This window comes from Monomorium pharaonis, chromosome 4, assembly GCF_013373865.1.
Source record: "Monomorium pharaonis isolate MP-MQ-018 chromosome 4, ASM1337386v2, whole genome shotgun sequence".
Classification (NCBI taxonomy): domain Eukaryota; kingdom Metazoa; phylum Arthropoda; class Insecta; order Hymenoptera; family Formicidae; genus Monomorium; species Monomorium pharaonis.
In genome coordinates, this window is record NC_050470.1 from 30,418,844 (window position 1) to 30,436,757 (window position 17,914).

The 17,914-nt window shown below is 38.1% G+C and overlaps 3 protein-coding genes across 7 annotated transcripts in view; 1 reads left to right on the forward strand and 2 right to left on the reverse strand.

Annotated features, from left to right (window-relative positions):
* The window catches only part of LOC105836963 (serine proteinase stubble), a 36,226-nt gene extending 35,084 nt beyond the window's left edge, over nucleotides 1-1,142 (forward strand). For all 3 annotated transcript variants that reach the window (XM_036286131.1, XM_036286130.1, XM_012681369.3), the window contains exon 9: nucleotides 30-1,142. In XM_036286131.1, the coding sequence (XP_036142024.1) occupies nucleotides 30-188 (159 nt within the window). In that variant the 3' untranslated portion in view covers nucleotides 189-1,142. The remainder of the gene's footprint in view (nucleotides 1-29) is intronic.
* LOC105836959 (cell wall protein PRY3) lies at nucleotides 328-8,494 on the reverse strand. The gene is made up of 7 exons (XM_028189279.2): nucleotides 7,804-8,494; nucleotides 7,124-7,410; nucleotides 5,636-6,875; nucleotides 5,146-5,357; nucleotides 4,623-4,808; nucleotides 3,987-4,185; nucleotides 328-1,307 (listed from the first exon to the last, which is right to left on the reverse strand). The coding sequence occupies exons 1-7, from the start codon at nucleotides 7,838-7,840 to the stop codon at nucleotides 1,168-1,170; spliced, it is 2,301 nt and encodes a 766-aa protein (XP_028045080.2). The 5' UTR covers nucleotides 7,841-8,494; the 3' UTR covers nucleotides 328-1,167.
* Nucleotides 8,495-9,719: 1,225 nt separating this feature from the next.
* LOC105836960 (ionotropic receptor 93a) lies at nucleotides 9,720-17,258 on the reverse strand. 3 transcript variants are annotated; one of them, XM_036286128.1, is made up of 15 exons: nucleotides 16,044-17,253; nucleotides 15,797-15,955; nucleotides 15,432-15,527; nucleotides 14,634-14,783; nucleotides 14,286-14,509; nucleotides 13,872-14,036; nucleotides 13,571-13,738; nucleotides 13,049-13,282; nucleotides 12,809-12,982; nucleotides 12,397-12,615; nucleotides 11,774-11,921; nucleotides 11,178-11,529; nucleotides 10,784-10,915; nucleotides 10,319-10,525; nucleotides 9,720-10,258 (listed from the first exon to the last, which is right to left on the reverse strand). In XM_036286128.1, exons 1-15 carry the CDS (start codon nucleotides 16,180-16,182, stop codon nucleotides 10,063-10,065), a joined length of 2,763 nt encoding a protein of 920 aa, XP_036142021.1. In that variant the 5' UTR covers nucleotides 16,183-17,253; the 3' UTR covers nucleotides 9,720-10,062. The 3 variants fall into 3 exon arrangements, with proteins under 3 accessions (XP_036142021.1, XP_012536819.1, XP_036142022.1); XM_012681365.3 differs by having other exon boundaries at nucleotides 10,368-10,525; nucleotides 16,044-17,252; XM_036286129.1 differs by lacking the exons at nucleotides 9,720-10,258; nucleotides 10,319-10,525 and having other exon boundaries at nucleotides 10,833-10,915; nucleotides 11,335-11,529; nucleotides 16,044-17,258.
* Between the last annotated feature and the right edge of the window lie 656 nt (nucleotides 17,259-17,914).

A 17,914-nucleotide genomic window follows, 5' to 3' on the forward strand; every position in this document is an offset into this window, starting at 1 on the left:
GATTTTTGCGTTCTTGTTGCATCACACAGGGCGACTCTGGTGGGCCTCTCCAGGTTCGCGGAAAGGATGGCAGGTACTTCCTCGCTGGTATCATATCCTGGGGCATCGGCTGCGCGGAGGCCAACCTACCGGGCGTCTGCACGCGGATATCCAAGTTCGTACCGTGGATTTTGAAGAATGTCGTCTGATTTGTTAGGCGAGGAAACGCGCGAAGGGACGAAATTCATCGCCCAGAGACTCGCCAGCAATTCACGGTGTCGTCCCGTGCGATATCAAAAGACATTATCTTAAATTCGTTACGTCAATGAAAATAAGCGCTTTTATATCGTTTGCATTTATTTATTTGCATTTACACTGCCACTCACGGAGTAAAGATCCTGGTCGCTATATATAAATATTATATTAGTGACGTATGTGAAATCTCGTGCATTTATAGCAGCACACTGAACTGTATTTATACATAAAAGTAAGTAAGGAAATAATATATTTGCTAGATTAAGGCTAAACAAACAAGGGAAGTCTGAGTTGTGTAATAAAAAGATCAAAGGAGTAATCTCAATAGCTTTCAAAGATATATCGTTATCATTCTTGCCACTTTGCCTCTGCATAGGAAATATATATATGATATACACATATATACAAACACATATACACTGAAAAGAAATTAAGAAAGAATCGTTAATTTGTAAATTACATATATGATTGTTTTATTGTTGTAAAACCAATTTCAAAATTAGACACTGTCGATTTTGTAACTTAGACAAATGTAACTAGAGCTAAAAACAAATAAAAAATATGAATGTTTATAATTAAGAATCGCAATTTCGATTCTTATAGTTTTCATTAAAAAATGCATAATAAGTATCTGCTTTTATTAATTAGCAAAATGTATAAAAAGTTTACCCTTCGTTGTACGGCATGAGATAGCTTGGAATATTTTTTCCAATGCTCAATCCCATATCTTTCAAGTTACGCTCACTGCCGCTTTTCTATCTTTTATATTTCTTTATTTACATATAGGAATTTGTACAGAGCACAATATTAATTGCGTGTACTTGATAGTAATTGTGTGCGAGCTAATAGGAAGTTTATATTGTAAAATTATTTATAAGTATCGTCAAATAAACGAGTGTTTATTTAAATCTTAGCAATTCGTAGATTATATCCCTACAATATTCTCGAATTAAGCGGATCGTCCACTCGACCGGTGATTAGACTCACTGAGGTCTCGGTGTCGACAATGAAATAAAGAAAGGGATGCAGAGCTGTGAAAGGTTCAGGCCCAGCTCTCTCGAATAGACCGTTGCCTGAAAGAAATTTATAATCGTCTTGTAAATTTTTACTATTTAGAATTAATCACAGAAAATATAAAAAATGTTTTTAATATTTAAAACATTTTTTAATATTAAAATTATTTTTACATTTTTATGTGCGTATTAATAAAATAAAAAATTAAGTTTCCAAAGTGTTTCAATATTTAGCAATGACAAATTTGTAAAAAGATATTTACAAATTAATTTATGTAAATTACAAAGTTTGAAATTTTTTTACAAGTTTTTAATAATACGCACAAAAAATGCAATAATTTGATTTGATGCATAATTCAAAGCTAATAATTTATACTATTCTACATAGTGCAAAGGAATTAGAAAGATGTTTAAACGGATTGTAATGGAAAAATATTGTAAGAGGTATAGAAAATTATTACTAGTGAGTTTGCAAGAAATTAAAGCTATATACTTTTTTTCGCATTGAAGAGGAGAGACTATATGTAAGTATTATTATAATTTTGTTCATAAAATGTCTGCAAAATCTTTTTAAAGTAACGACAAAATTTCTATTCAGTTTTCAATTTAAAGTAATAAAATGTATAAGACCGATCTGTTTAAAAATTGAACAGAAATTGTTGCAATTCACGTTTGAGGAATTAGCATTTAAACACCGTTTTCTTTGGCGACTGGCAAGATGTGATGCATCACAGGTCAATCTTTAGATGTTCAGTTCATTGACTTCCAACGCGCGCGTCCTTCCTTTCACTGAAGTTGACAAAACTTGCTCTTATATTTTTACGACAATAAGTCACTTTTTACACGGAAAAAAACGTAATGTTATAAACAACCGAGAAATATTCAGTGCAATAAAATATTAATTTTTTTTTAAACAACTATCATTAACAGTTTGAAAAATTATATTAACTATTATTCTAACTGTATAAACAAAGATTTTATCATACCGTTTAAAATATAATTAAATAATATTATATAAAAGATGAGATTATATACAGAACATAAATAATATAAAAAATCTAAAAGTAAATCGTACTCTCTTGCCTTCTATATGTTCCATTACATTTACTTATTTAAGAAGACATTATACGTGCCAAAAATACATGATACGAAGGAATAATTTCATAGAAAAGATTGTAGCTGCGATTCAGAAATCCTCGAGTGTAAAAAGAGATGGCGCAAGGTCTTTTTATTGACTTCCTTTACGGGCTCGCGCAGGATATCAGCAATTAAATTCAGTGAACTGAACAACAATACTGAGAATATTTCCAACGGTAATCGATAGTTTTGCCTGAAGCTTCGGCTAGTGGCATGAAAATAGATATTGCCTATCTATAGTTATTCGTTTTCGAAACTCGTGTTCAGATACGGTCCATCGTTATTGCGTCATAATTTTTCAGGATTAAATCCTACAAATTACATAAAACTCTTACGGAAATAAGTGTATTTTCAGAAAAGTGTTTATAGCTGCGAATTATCTGCTAAATTTACCGCGACAGCTTGTAATTTCACGATGCATCGAGAAGACTAATGACTAATACTCGGCATAATTCTCGGTGAAGATGTAATTAGCGGCCAGACATTTCGTGTCTGTTTCTCAATTTTAAGGTTCCGAAACGCCCCCACGTAATTCTGAAGACGCATAGTAATTTTGACAGAAGCGCGTTTCGAAGCGCGGAAGCGGCCGTCGTCGTTAAAGACACGGTCGGCGTTAAATAATGAAGATTCAGTGGGAGGAGGGCGGGAGGACGTGAGAAAGAGCACCAACGGATCAGGCGAAAGCCAGAAAAAGAGAAGAGGAAAAAAAAAGAAAATCAAGACACGATAAGTAGCGGCCGGTCGTTGTCAGGCGCGTGTTCACAACGCGTGGATGGGGCACTCATTGTCGCCGCCGCGCGCCGTTTACAAATTATGCGCGCAAATTACATTTCTGGAGGGTACTCGAACCGCGCGCGCGTGAAACTTTGTAATTTCACTCGTTAATACCGGATATTGCGTCAACGTAATTATCTCTCTTCGAACATTATCTCCGCGACGGACGCGGCCTGGGAGACGGACGCTCGCCACCGTCGTCCGCCTCGCTGTTTGTTTTCTCTCTCTTCTACGATAAATTAAATCACCTATACGCATTCAATGCCAATTAACGTCCGGTTAATCTCACTGATTTCGGATGTTATCCAAGGTAATTTCAATCCGCATTCCATGATTACGGGTATCAAATTGTCGGACAGTAATATAATCGCGTGAAAACAGCAATCAGAAATAAACACGGAACGTGGAAGTGATGTGCAACGGCGCCAAGTAGAAAGAAAAATATTTATATGATAATGTCAAACACATGAAAAGCCGATTAAAACAAACTCGCTCGCTTGATCGATGAACGGATACTCGGATACTTGACAGCGGTATATCATTACACTTACGAGCACGGGAGGAAGCAATTTACAAGCGGCAAGGGAAGAGCGGGGGCAAAAAAAGAAGCAAAATATATAATTAAGAAATAAAGGAATACAGCGAGATGCTAATGATTATGCGCGTAGCGCGCGAAATTATATAAATTGGACTCTTAAATTCAGGACGTCCGCATTAAGGAGCGAGGGATGCAATTACACGTGTGGAAACGGTTACCGTTACAGGTGGGGTAATTGAAAGGAGAGTAGCGCGATAGTGCATGAAAAGCGATAAGAGAGTAAAAAGAACCTGGCGGTAGATATCGATAATAGTCCCTTCGAGGTGGAACGACATTAGACGACTCACGAGAATGGGTCCGATCGGGTTTCATGTAATTCCTTATATTGACCCCTATGCTCTGTTGCACGTCCCTGGCGTATACACCGAGATCGGACGTCATGGGCGATAAATCGGCCACTCTCGGCTCGAACACATCCAGGATTCCCAGCTGCGAAAGAAACAGGTAAAGGAAGGAAGATCACTTAGAGAGATTACGCAAGTCTCGACACAAATATCGATGCAAATATACGCGAGTCACGCGAGACGTATGTGTCGATAATAATCTCGATTTTCCTCCATCCTCAATCTAAATTCTTCTGCACTCACGAAAGAAAATACCTTTTTGTTATATTCAGAATTGAAACTAAGCAGACAAGATGAGATGTAATTTGTAATTAAGTTGTAAGTTTTTAATCATTGTTTCAAATTTGTATAAACTATTTAATATAAAACGACCCTCGAGATAAATTTTAAGAGAAACTGACTATATGACACCTTCATGCGCGGTTGGCTGTAATTCCGGAATAATTTTTCTATTTGGTGCCCACACACATTTGGCATTAGTAGGACATTAACGTTGAGGAGGACGATGTATTATCCGCTTACCCTTTGCAGAAATGACGTCAATGTGACGAAACCACGCAGCATGAACGAAGGTATAGTGGCCCTGACCCAAGTAGGCTGTAATTGCTTCCTCAACAATCTCAATGACTTTCCGCTGAGATCCCTCGCCAGACGATGCGTGTCCGTTTTATCCGTGGGCATGAAAAGTATAATGTTGTATCGGGGATCCTTGAATGTTAAGAAAATAACAGGGATTCTTTTGTATTATTTAATTGTACTCGAAACTAACTCGAGAATAATTTATATTTAATGCGTATTTAATGTCTAAGGGCCAATTGCCCGTTAATCAAGGCTATTTAAGTATAATGTTTAAAAATATTTTTTCTTTGCTTGTACAATGCATGGAATATTAATTTGGAAAAAAAAACGATAAGACTTTAAACTGAGAGTTTATTGACGCAGGTTGTAGATGACTAAGACTGCGCAACTCTCACATTTTTAAGAATCAAAGAAATATCAAAGAAATGGATTAGATCAGTTTTCAGCGGAGATTAATAAGACTTACGTCCAAAGGAAATTCGAGCGCGACAGCCTGCAACGATGGAAAATACGCAAAGGGCAACACGGCGATGTATCTCGAAGCCGACACCGAGGAAATGTCGCAACCGTTCACCAAAAACGACATCTCCGCTGATGAATCTCCGATGGAGGAGTCACTCGGGTTTACTGTGTTATACGATTTCCAAATCTCTAGATTTTGCATCCAGATACCTTCGTCTAAAAGATAGATCAATCAAATCCCATCAACGATTTAACATTTTTTAAATTAAAATAAAAACAATAGTTTTCTATATTTTATACATAACTTTCTTATAAAAACATAATTTGATATTTTTATATGTGTGTACATAATTTATATAATAATTACTAATTAACTCATCAAAATTTTTCTTGCTGTATAAATGAAAAGGCACCTGTCTGTGCTTGTCGCGGCTCTCCATTAATAATACAATATTTATTCGAAGAAGCCATTCTAAGAGACTAACCAAACGTACCTGGATAGCTAGAAAAGTATCCGCGCGGGCTTCTCGCTTTGCGCTTACGAAGATTCGGCGATCCGTCCGTTGACTCATCTTTAACGGTATTGCTATTAATTACGTCCGTCAGGTCTTTCTTTTTCCGATTCATCGCAATCGTATTTCCATCCACGAGAGATGTTGTAAAATTCGTGAAGCTATTTCCAACAGGCGGTACCAGGGTCGTCGCAGAATTGACAGCGTCATTAATGTTGGTCATCGTTGTCATCGCGAGGTCATCATTCGCGGTGGTCATCCCGGCCGAGGTGTCTATTGATGTTTCGGTACTCGATGCTGATGTAGCGCCGTTCGCCGTCGTCGTTTCGGTAACGGGACTCGGAATAGTCACGTTCGCGCTATTCGAGATTGCTGGTACCACAGTAGTTAACGAATTCGTGCTAACGGTACTTAAGGTCGCGCTGAGAGTGGACGTGTTGACAGACATCATCTCGCCGCTCGAAACCGACGAATTCGTTGTCGCTGGTACCTCGCTATTCGCTGAAGAGAGAGCTGAAGATACCTGGATATCGGTACTCATCGGTACCGTCACGCCAGCATCGTTCGCAGGTGCCGTTGTCATTCCCGTACCTACAGACGTTTGAACGTTCTCATTAGGAAGGCCAGAACTGATTCCAACCACAGTTGTAGTCGGAATCGTTTGTCCGTTTGCGTTTATCATCGGTGTAATCGTCGCATTCGGCGAATTTGCGACAATTTCCGCACCAGTGGACAGAGTCTGGACACTTTCGCCGGAAGTGACCGTCGTTAAGGAATTTACCGATTGCGTCGTGTTTTGGACAACTGTACCGACACTTGTAACCGGAGTCGCTTGTACATCGGTTGCGCTCATCGTTGGTGCCATCGTAACAGTTTGCTGAGTAGCGTCCGACGGAATGACTGTTACTTCCGCACCAGCCGGAGGAAACGTTGTCATAACACCCGTCAATGTCGTCGTCGTCATCGTCGTCGTCGTCGTCGTCATGTCCGACACATTCCCAACGGTTACCATCTCCGGGAGCGTGATCGTGCTGACGGTGGATGTCGGAAGCTTGGTTGCACCTGATGAGTCTCCCATGCTAACGGTTACATTCGCCTCTTGCTCAATACTCGACAGATCGAAGCCGTAAAACTTCAGAATGTCCTCATACTCAGGACGGAGTCTGGTATTCTCTCTGCTTAGCGTCAGTCCACCCAGGAAGCCGTCAGCGTTAAGATAGCTCTTGAAATTAACATCGACGTAATTCAGCAAGTATAATTGATTGTTTATAACACTCTAATTCTAATCTCATTTGTAGCAATTCTTAGTTTTTTTATCTTTATTTCTCAGGAATGATTACAAGAATGAGTTAACAATAAAAGTCAACAAAAGTATGTCAATTGTGCAATTAGAGTAAACGTCAAATTAAACTTGCGTAAAATATGTTGGAGAGAATTCCAAAGGATATTTAACGAAATAATCCTTCTTACTCGCAATCGTCGATGAATATCCCTGAAACCAATCCTGGTAACATCCCGGTTAGCTGGTAGACCAATGGCCTCGGCGATCTGTTGGCTTCCTCTGCCCGCGGATCCTTCGTAAAGCGCCGCCAGAACGAAGGCAACCCCCGTGGGCGAGAACGCGACGTTCCCATGCGTTGTGTACTGCTGAAGGATCCTCACCCCGAGCTCGTTGACGACGTCGGTGATCACGTCAACCGGGCGCTGCGTGTCCGCGCGATACCAAGGATCGTATCTGTAAGCGAACGCGGACGATACTGCTGCAACATAACATCATAGTGGGAAACTTTAAAATTCATTACGCTTTGTGCAATTCTACACATTATGTACACATCATCTGTTTCGCTAAATTGAAGTCTTCCCACGAATAACGCTGCTTTCCACTGAACTGCAATCATATTTTAACACGGTTTTCTTGGAAATGTATAAGATAATCCTCTCTCTCTTTCTCTCTCTCTCTCTCTCTCTCTCTTTCTCTTTCTCTTTCTGTACAGCATATAAAAAAATTGATCGAGATATTTTTATTTGTTTTGCTTCCGTTACACAAAGGAGAGGCTTCAATTTCTAAACCTTTCTATTGACAATTCGGCTTCGCCGGATTAAAATTGCGAGAGATAAATTGAAAATCAAGATAATCGGCGTTTACGTACGCTGTAGTATCACAATCAGATGCAACGGCTTTTCCATCCTTTTTTTGGGACAGCTGCTTCCTTCTCGATTCTCCGAGCGTTACGTCGAGGCGGAGACGGATCGTCCGCGCGACGCGATCCAGTCGGTTCTAGTCTTTAGGATTAAGCCTTAGTCGTTCGCGTCCTAAGTCGGGACTGGCTCGCGTCGGAACGCGCGAATCAAGCGTACGCTAGACCAGCCGCCTAGCTCGTCGGGGTCCGTCGTTCGATTAAGACCCGCTCAAGGGGCCCGCACTTGAGTGGGCCCGTTCGAAGACCGCCGATTACCACCGCGACTTCTCAAGTGGCTAAGGTCGTAATCCCCGTTAAGTTGCACACATAACTTTCCTCTCGGCCGCCAATTCCTCTTCCCGTCGCTTTTCATCTCTATTTTTTGAGAAAATTAAAAGGTAGAAGAAGATGATCTTCTGTCTTTCGATGTTTCGACAGAAAGAGAACCTTAGAGATACTTTGACCAGCAAAAAGTTATTAAAATTTAAAAATTGCAGGCTTGGCAAATTTTTTTTTCGAATCAAAAAAATTTTAAGTGTGTATATAGAACGAAAATGACCGTATTTTGCTACAGTTTTGGATAAATAAATTTTAAGCGAGTAAATGAATCCAAATAAACTTTTGAACAAATATTTATTAAAGTTTTATTAATATTTGTAAAAATTGTATTCGTCCTACAAATTTTACATAAAAATTTAAATAAGAAGAGCAAACAACAATAAAATAATTTTTAAGCTAATTAAAGAATTATGTAGCCAAATTTTACAGAGATATTCAAACTTAATAACATGCCGCCGTGCTCATCACCGCTTATCTGATCTACTATTGCAAAACGCGAAATATGTGCGTGCGTGTGCTTTATTCTTTAGTCACAATCCAATGACAAAGATATTATGGTTTCACTTTGAGGGAAGTACACCAATGAATGATCGGCCGAAGAATATTCTTACGTAATTGAATTTCTTCGGGAACATTATTTGGTCCATCTTATTAAATTCTCCGTGTCGTGTGTAAAATTAACGTCGTCATTATTAATATTAAATCGAGGAAAGCGTTCATTGCTTGCAAATGGAAATTAATGACTTTAATTAAATAAAAAACCGGTTCTAATTAATCAAAGACGAGCATATCGCGCTCTCGTGTGTGGCGAGACGTTTCTCATGCTACCTCGCGTGCCACACTCGCTGGTGCCACGCTCGGTGCACCGACCCCGTTTGCGATGCGTTAATCGGCCGAGCCGAAAATTCCATCATCTCTCCCCTTCGGCCACGTCTATCCGTGCCGGACACAAATCTTCGAAAATATGCGGATATTATCGCGCTCGCGATAACGGTAGAGTGGCGCGGTCGGCGCGGCCACGTAGGAGGCGACGGCGTAGCGAAGGCAAGGCGAGGATACGCTTTCGACTGCCGATCCAAGTGGGAGGATCTCCGCGAACGAGGCATTATGTAATATCGCGGTGACTTTTACCGTGGACAGCCGCCGCAATCCAAAATCCAGGATCAACAACAATGGGACGACGCGCGCACCAAATGCATACGCGATGCCCTCCTTGTCCGGCCCTTCATCATTCTCGTTCATTAAATTCCGTTCTGTCAAGTGAGCGAAACAGATTATTACCGGATTATTACCGGTATATCGAATAGAGCGGCGCGGGGTTGCGCACCGCGGACGGGAACAATCCCGAGGTGATAAACTTGACGATGATGGATGCGCGATTCGAGCCGCGAACTGTCCGACTTTGCAAGCGATAAAAGATGGACCTATCAATTTAAGACGTGAGCGCACAATAAGGAATCTTCTGGTATTTTTAGGATTTTTTGTTGGACCACAGAATACGTTCGAGGGAGATGATTCATGTGTGAAATTGGAGCTAACGCTTACGTGATATTTATGAATAATTGCTTTTATTATATGACAGAGAATAATCTTGTAACGTATTCCTCTAAAAGCCCATCGTAAAAAGAATAATTTTTTTTCACTTGGTTCTACATTACATAACGCTACGTAATCACATTTAAGCGATCGGTTCCGCCTCAAGGATAAAATTCGTACGATTTTATCAAACATAAAATGTACATTTTACATTTGATCTATAAGCAACCTTCTAAGGTTTACCTTAACTGTAAAATAGCCACTGTAGAGGAATTGTAAAACTGTGTCATCTAAGTACATAATTTACAATTAAGTGGTCGTTACATGTAGTTCACGCGAGAATGGTCCTTGTAATTAATACTGGATACAACGATAAAATCTAATTGCGCATGCACATGTTCCGCGGGAAGTAGGGACGTTTAATCTATCATCTATCCATCGCTGTATCCCATTCACGAGACAAAAGGCTGAATCAACTTGCGTCTCTTCGACACTTTGCGCTTGTGCCAGCAAAATTCGCAGCACAGAAGAAGTATCGACCCGGTCACACCTGAAAGGAGATCACAATGAGAGAGGAGTCGCTTTTAATCCCACTAGGAGTTGTTATTACACTCGACGCGGACGGTGCACGTTCAAAGCGCGCGAAAAAGCCACGGTACCCATGAAAAGCACGAAAAATATGCCCTGCATGTCCGCGACGTTCACTTTACGCTCCGTCACGGCTTGGTTGGAGAGGCTGTCCGAGCATTTGTCTTTCATCGGTATTTGCTCCGTTATCCACTTGTTCATTAATCCGGACTCGTGCATGCGATGTAACCTAAATGACACAAAGCTCCTTCACTTAACAATTGGCTCTTGTAAAAAATAATAAGCACTCGCGGCAATTATCATTGCGGCAATCACAAGGTTACGATCGATATCGAAGTGAGGCTCTGAGAAGAGCTCAACAGAATTATAAAATTCAATTTGCGTTAAGAAAAAAAAGATTAATACACATTACCATTAATAAAAAGTGGCTAATGGCTCTTTTATCGTCGAGAGATTGACTTACAATAAAACAAATTAGTTTGCTTACTCGGCGTTAATGATCTTCACATAGGGACTATCTTGGGATATAATCATTGCTATGGGCTCGTCCATAAATTCGTCAGTGCTTAAAGAAAAGGCGCATCCTTCGGTCGATAGCATGTCGCTCCTCATCAAGAATCTGCTCGAGCAATGCATCGTCATTGTAATTCCTATCGGACGGACTCGTTTCGAATTCATTCTATGTTTATTCGGTATACAGGATGAAATGTTTAAACGACCATATCTCCATTATTCAAAAAAAATTATTGCGGCATTTGACAAGCAATCGATATAAAAACTCTTTTATGTAATATTTTCCCGAGAGATTTCGTCATAAATTTATAAAATGGCGGAGAGGCTTTTATTAAAAAATGTCTTTTTTTTTTATAGTATGATATTACCTCAGCGTGCTTCTCCAATCGATCAACGCGTGCTTGCCCGCCTTTACCTTCCCGATAACTTCCGCCGCCTGCGTTTCGTTATGAATTACAGCTCGTTCGAGAAGAATATGATATTTTTTCTCGTCGGTATTCTTTAGATACTCTTCTAAAAAGCTACCATTAGGAAATCCCCACGTTAATCTGCCTTTATGAGCAACAAGATCGTCCACAGTCAGGATGGCGTCATCCATGTTCGGGAATGTCAGGAACGCGACCAAGCTTCCGGAATAGGTTGCTACTATGACCATAACGACCAACCACCAGACACCGACCAGCAGGCGAGCGCTATCGGAATGGGGTAAGTACATTCCCCCTAAAATCATTCGTATCCCTTTACGTTTCTCCAGAGGCAAAAATATAATTTTTTATTTCATGTAAAAATGAACGTAAGTAACGAAGAATTGTCATCTTCAACAAAAACATCATGAAACTGGTAATTTGAGAAGAAGAAATAATTAATAATAATATGAAGAAACACACGGATAATAAAAATAAAATATAAAAGGAATAGGAAAGTAAAAACCGTTTTCCTAAGAAAAAAAGGTGTAAGATACCACCTTGCTGAAGAAGGGCCCCGTAGACGTACCACACGCATTGCCAAGAAGAGTTGAGCCCAGACGTCCCCAAGCTGTTTGGACTGTTCTTGTGAATTAGGTACAAAATCGGGCCGATTATAATAATGGATGCTGCTACGCAGGCCCACGTCTGCAAGCAAAACTATCCTGCTTGAAGGCATGTATAAGCGCGTGAAAACGGATCAAAGGTAAAACCGAAAGCTAACTAGAAAAGCTGTCAGTGCAGCGTTTAATAGATTCAATGCTAATAGTAAGTGATTTTCATTCTTGACTTTGTGATTGGTATATCAATAATTCTCAATTTACAAAATAGAGTTATTATGTGTCTTTTATATATAAACAACGTCATAATAGTGTCACTGATATGAAACAAAGTGAATAGATAAGCTTTTTAAATTAAGTTTAAAATTCTAACAAGATTCTTGTGTTGTTCTATTTTCTTTGCTATATGTTTTTTTCAATCATAAACAATGTCGTTTTGAAGATAGATTGCAATAAACCCAAGTGCAGTGTCGTTATATATTCTGATGCATATGCGATGCATGCATGAGCTAAACTTTAATTAGCAACGTGAGGATATTGCGGCACAGGGGTGCATAATTTACCTCTTTGGTGAAGGGCGCGGTAAACAACAATGCTCTAGAAAGTTGGCCCGGTTTTGCAGTCATAAAGCTGTACGTTTGCATAAAAATCGGCAAGGTAAAATTGATCTTTTCCTTTCCTAAGTCGTTCACGGTGTACGCGCAGGCTGCAAGGAGAACCTTCTTTTCCAGAACCATGTCTACTATTTGCGGTGGCATTTCTCTCGTTGTCGACGTTAACACCTAGCATTTTAAGCATCACAAAGTTAAATTCACGTTGTACATTGATTGAAAGCTACAGTTTCTAAAATTTTCTTGCAAAGTAAAGTTGCAGATAATTCATTTAAAATTTAAATGATTTGTACTTTATTATCTGAGGAAAGAAAAGTGTATTTTATTCAGGTGAAAGCCGAAGCTTTGTTACACGTAGCTTTACCACATCGACTGCAGTATCGTTACGAGTAAACTTGATGGTCCGATTGCTCGTCGGGCTGAGCACCGTGTAAGTAAAGTTCAATTTCTGCCCTAGATATTTTATGACGTCAAAAACCAGCCCGCCGTATTCCTTTTCGCCGGATTTGGTTAACGAGATGGTTTGCCACGGAGGATTCTGGAGAAAGGACGGAACTTGAAAAGAGGCATCTCGATCACAGACGCGGGAAAGATTTTTACATACGTGATACGTGGCGACCGGCAAGTTGATTCCTCGGAAACCGTGGACGACGTGCGGAAAAAGTGCGTCCGTCAAATTTAAACCTAAACCGGGCATCCACGTTCCCGAATCGATCAGGTGCGCGGCATTCTTGTCGTGAAGGAAAAAGTTACCCCATGTTATGGCCGAGGCGAACCGCCAAAACAGGCATTTACCGCAGATGCCGCCCGTAGCGAAAGTCTCGTCCTCAAGCTTCATCTGCAGGAAATGGAAATATGAATTTTCCGCAATCTCGGTGTAGACACAATTTCTCGTGAGAAGGATTAATATTTTTTTAACCATGTTTGAAAATATACAAGTACAATTGATTAAAAAAGAAGAATTTAAAATATGCTTAAAAATCTTAAAAATTGGACAAAGTCGCCTTAATTTGTAATTTGTGTCTGCAATATAAATAAAACCATATGCAGATTGTAGGAAAAGCTACAGTCACGAGATATCAGGTCTACATCATCGATCCGAATGACAATCATCAAGGATACGAACTCTGATATTTTTCAGAATCTCCTGACGTCTTTCGTGCTTATTTAATCGAACGAGTTCAAACTCTTCGTCGTTTATATGACTGTACAATTCTATTTCATTCAGCAGCGATATCTTTAAAGCATAAGCCAAAGCCGCAACTAACTCCTGAATATTACACTTTAAACTGACCTAAAAAAATTTCTTTATAAATCTTTTTTTATGTAAAAATCATTGATCTCTATTAATTAATCTTTTTCATTGTATTTACATTATCTTAATTAAAATCTACACATAATTAAGAAAAGACTAATCAATAAATTACGTTGCAATATGCGTCGCTGTCAGTTGCATTGTAAACGAAAGCCATGTTACTGCCTTCCAACAACAAATCGACAAAACTGGTGATATTCGTAGAGTTTCGTGCCACGCTGTCAGTGATTACGTATAACCACTGAGTGTCGGGCAAAGCCATATTTAAAGTCTTTGTCTAAACATATCAAATTTGAAATTAAACTTGAGAGACTTGGACCAGAAATAAGTTGTGTGTCTATAATTTGCAAGGCATTTCCCTACAGATATTTTAACGTAAAAGATGTTCACGTAAATATTAAAATCCTTACATTAGCGAAACAATTTTATAGTCTAGTAAGCCTAATAAATCATGAACTATTGCGACACTCTCGCTCTAAATTGATGCAAATGTAAATGACACAAAAAAGCTTTTTATTCATCTTACAATTTCCATAACGTCAGCCGCTGTGTCTATAGTGACGATTACGAGGAAGTATTTTCCCAATTTGTCCATGTGGAAGTTTTCAAGTACGTCCCTTACATTGTATCTTCTCATACGTTGGGAGTCAGCGTACTTAAAACTGAATAACGATCTGGAAATCATGCTAAATTTCTTGTTTGGCAATGGGATCGATATGGCTTTTGTGACACTGCTGATCGTGTTTCTGTCTGCAATCCGTCGTAAATAAAACGCGTTTTTTAACGAATACGCCGAAAAATGATGTAAAAAAAAGAACAAGAAACGTAACGGGATAGAGAAAAAGATGAACAATTAATGCTTAAATTGCATCACCGAAGGTATCGTCGTGCAGTATGTTGACATTGTTCCAAAGAAAAGCGTCGACCGCCCTTATGTCATAGAAAATCTGGGCCAATTCTTTGCCTGGCACTATTAAAGGAATGCTCACACCCTCCGAATCAGGAAGCCGTGGACAGTCCTGATCTTTAAATCAATGAGATACTCTATGACTTTTCCAGTAGAAACTTACATGTCAGGATTTTTAATGCCAAATCAAAATTTACTTCTTTATTCAAATCGAATTATTGAACTATAATTTTTAATTTAACGTAATTATTATTATATTGAATATAAATATATATATGATAACGACAAAGGACTTTTATATTGTAAAAAAAGTAATATTGATTACACATATGATATAAAAAAGCCATCTTAAGTATAATTTTATGAGAACAAAATACATGTAATTCATATATTTCAAACCTCTTGGATTCGAAACTTACGAATAGTTCAAATCATATAGATTCAAATCCGAATCGAATCACATAAGATATAATACATTCGCTTATACAAAATCTGACAACTTAATAAAGACGTTAAGAATCTCTACAGATGTACGCATCTGGCTTGAATGAAACAAAACACGTCATATTGACAATTCGGAGGATAACGGTAGATAACAAAATTAAAAAGAGCCAGATAACGATATTTGCAAATTCCGAGCGTGTTAGTCACTAACTACACAATTTCCCACGATTCAGCACCTAAATTTATGTCAGTGTCAGCGGGCAAATAAAAGAAAAATTTTTACGAACAACCTTACTGAAAGCACATCTTTATCGTATGTACCTGTTATCGCTAAATGTATGAGCTCCTCTTTACGCGCCGTATCGTGAAGGCTCCACATTTGCTGGCACATGGTCACGGATAGAAGCACCGTGTAATCTTCGTACATGATAAATGTAAAAGAAAAATTTATCCATCAAATTGCTTCATAGACTAGCGACGTTTAATTAGTTAATATACTTTACGTGATGATCGCATATTGTCTGTGCTGTACTCTTATTAAATGTATGCACGCGATCACACTTATTATATAGAATGTTCCGAATATTTTAAACGTATAACGCACAGTATAAATGAAGACGGAGCAAACGGCACGTCACAATTTCAACAATAATTTTTTTAAATAATTTTTTCAAATTTACCCTTACCTCGAAGACTGCTTATTTTCGTTCCGCGAAAGACGTGCACATTGATGTCAATCGTATGCATCTCCTCCCTCGCAATTGTTGCGATGATATTGTGAATATTTTTCATAATGTCTCGATACTCGGCTTTGTTATCGAAAAAGTTCTTGTCGATAACGACCGCTTAGACAGATTCAAACAATATACTTTTAATTGTGTATATAATACCCAATACAGATATAAAAATTGCGGAAGCAAGAGTTATCCGTACCCATCGAGGCGTTGGAGGATATCAGCGACGGAAAGTCACTGAAAGCGTCAACCGAGTTCAGAATCCACACGAGGAAGAAGACGGAAATCATGTCCATCGACAGATCGTATTGGTGCACGTCGCGCCAACCGGTCGACATATAAACGTGGACATTGTTCAATGATATATGAATTCATTACTTTCGCCGATTCATTATTATCGACCGAAAGTTCGTCAAGCCCGATCGGGACGCAATCGTGGACTGAGCGTGGACTCCGGCTCGTAGTTTGTATCAAGGGAAAAATCGATTCCTTTAATAACTTATTGGAAAACGATCGAATCTCATCACGGCTTAAAGGGTGCGGGGTGCGTCATTGGCCTACATGGGCGAAACTAGATTGAATTGAAAAATCGTCATGGGAAAGTAAAATCCATCAAATGTTACGTGCGATTGATTCGGCCCTTGGCCCGATTGCTAACCGCGAGACAAAAGTTCGTACGTTCTTGAAAAAGTTTGCCTATTCCGTAGTTTTTTTTCTTCAGATAAATGAAATAAAAGAGCTTCGCGATACCACTGATAGATGTATTTTATTTAGCAATATGTAGAAATTTGACAGTAATGATTATAGATCTTAGATTGCTATTGCGCCGTGTTATTATTAACTGCAAAAAATAATTGCGCGGATCCTGGAATATTCATGGAATTTCATGCTCGTAAAATATTCATAAAATTGGTAAGAACTTGATTGCGTCACTCTCTTACAGAATTAATATTAAGTGTAATAAGCAGTACGTAAAAAGTAAAATATTATGAAAAAACTCAGTAATAGTTTTTTATTATTACTGAGTATTATTACGCGCTATCTGTAATTTGATATCTATTGACGGAAGACAAAAGGCGAGACGGAAAAGTTATAAATGTGTTGCGGTCTACCACTTCTCTCCGTCCGATATTAGCACGTAATAAGAACGCTATTTATTGTCTGTATTCTATGGTAAATGCCTACGCATTAAAAATAAAAAACTAAAGTAGAATCGGGAAAATTATCAAAGAAAAGTATATATATTTTTTTAACTAAATTAAATTAATATCTTTCAAGATTAATGTAGTTATGTCAAAAGTTATTCAATAAACTAACTTGATTAAAAGTTACATTAAAATTAAATTAATTTAAATAAAAGTTAATTTTAAAAGAATTATTAAAATTAAATTAAAAGGTCGTAATTTTTTAAAATAGATTATTCAATTATAATGTGGATCATCAAATAAATTTATATTAAATAAACAAATAAAAATATTGTTAATATAAAAATTAATCTTTTCGTCGCTAGTGATAAGAAATAATTAAACTTTTTTTATAGTCGACCAAACTGACAATTTATTAGTTAGTTAATTAGAATAACATGTGCAACGTTTCGACCTTAACTTTAGGTTTTTGTGAAACACGTAGAATACAATTAAATCTTGAAAACATTGTAGTCAATAAGCTTGTGATAGCAAAATCATAAATAATAAACTAAAAAGAGTAAAAGACCACAGTTATTTTTTAAGAAAATATAATTTTTTATGTGAAAATATATCTTTTCTTTTATAATTCTTCTTTCATAAACTGTTAAGTTAAAAAAATGTTAACAATTAATTTAGTTAAAGTTTGTGTTTTAAAAATAAACCAATAGAAGTAAAAGGTTTTAACTCATTGAAAATTAACTAATTGTAAGCTAAATTAAAAGTTTTTACCCTCATAATTTAACTTAGTTATTACTCAATTCCTCTGAAAATCCGTCGGGAGAAGGCGCCCAACGTGGAATATCGCATTTATATTTCATCTCGTTTGGGATATAGAATATACCGCGCTACTACGATGCGGAGCGATTCGAACGACATCGTGCGT

Bases quoted from the DNA above. Each gene is read 5' to 3' on its own strand.
- LOC105836959 (XM_028189279.2), bottom strand. From the start codon at position 7,840: ATGGAAAAGCCGTTGCATCTGATTGTGATACTACAGC. The intron at 7,411-7,803 runs GTACGTAAACGC...ATGTTGCAGCAG, and splicing joins TCTGATTGTGATACTACAGC to TATCGTCCGCGTTCGCTTAC. The intron at 4,809-5,145 runs GTAAGTCTTATT...TTAACATTCAAG, and splicing joins CGCTCGAATTTCCTTTGGAC to GATCCCCGATACAACATTAT.
- LOC105836960 (XM_036286128.1), bottom strand. From the start codon at position 16,182: ATGTCGACCGGTTGGCGCGACGTGCACCAATACGATCTGTCGATGGAC. The intron at 12,983-13,048 runs GTATGTAAAAAT...TCCTTTCTCCAG, and splicing joins TGCCGGTCGCCACGTATCAC to AATCCTCCGTGGCAAACCAT. The intron at 12,616-12,808 runs GTAAAGCTACGT...TTAAAATGCTAG, and splicing joins ACGATACTGCAGTCGATGTG to GTGTTAACGTCGACAACGAG.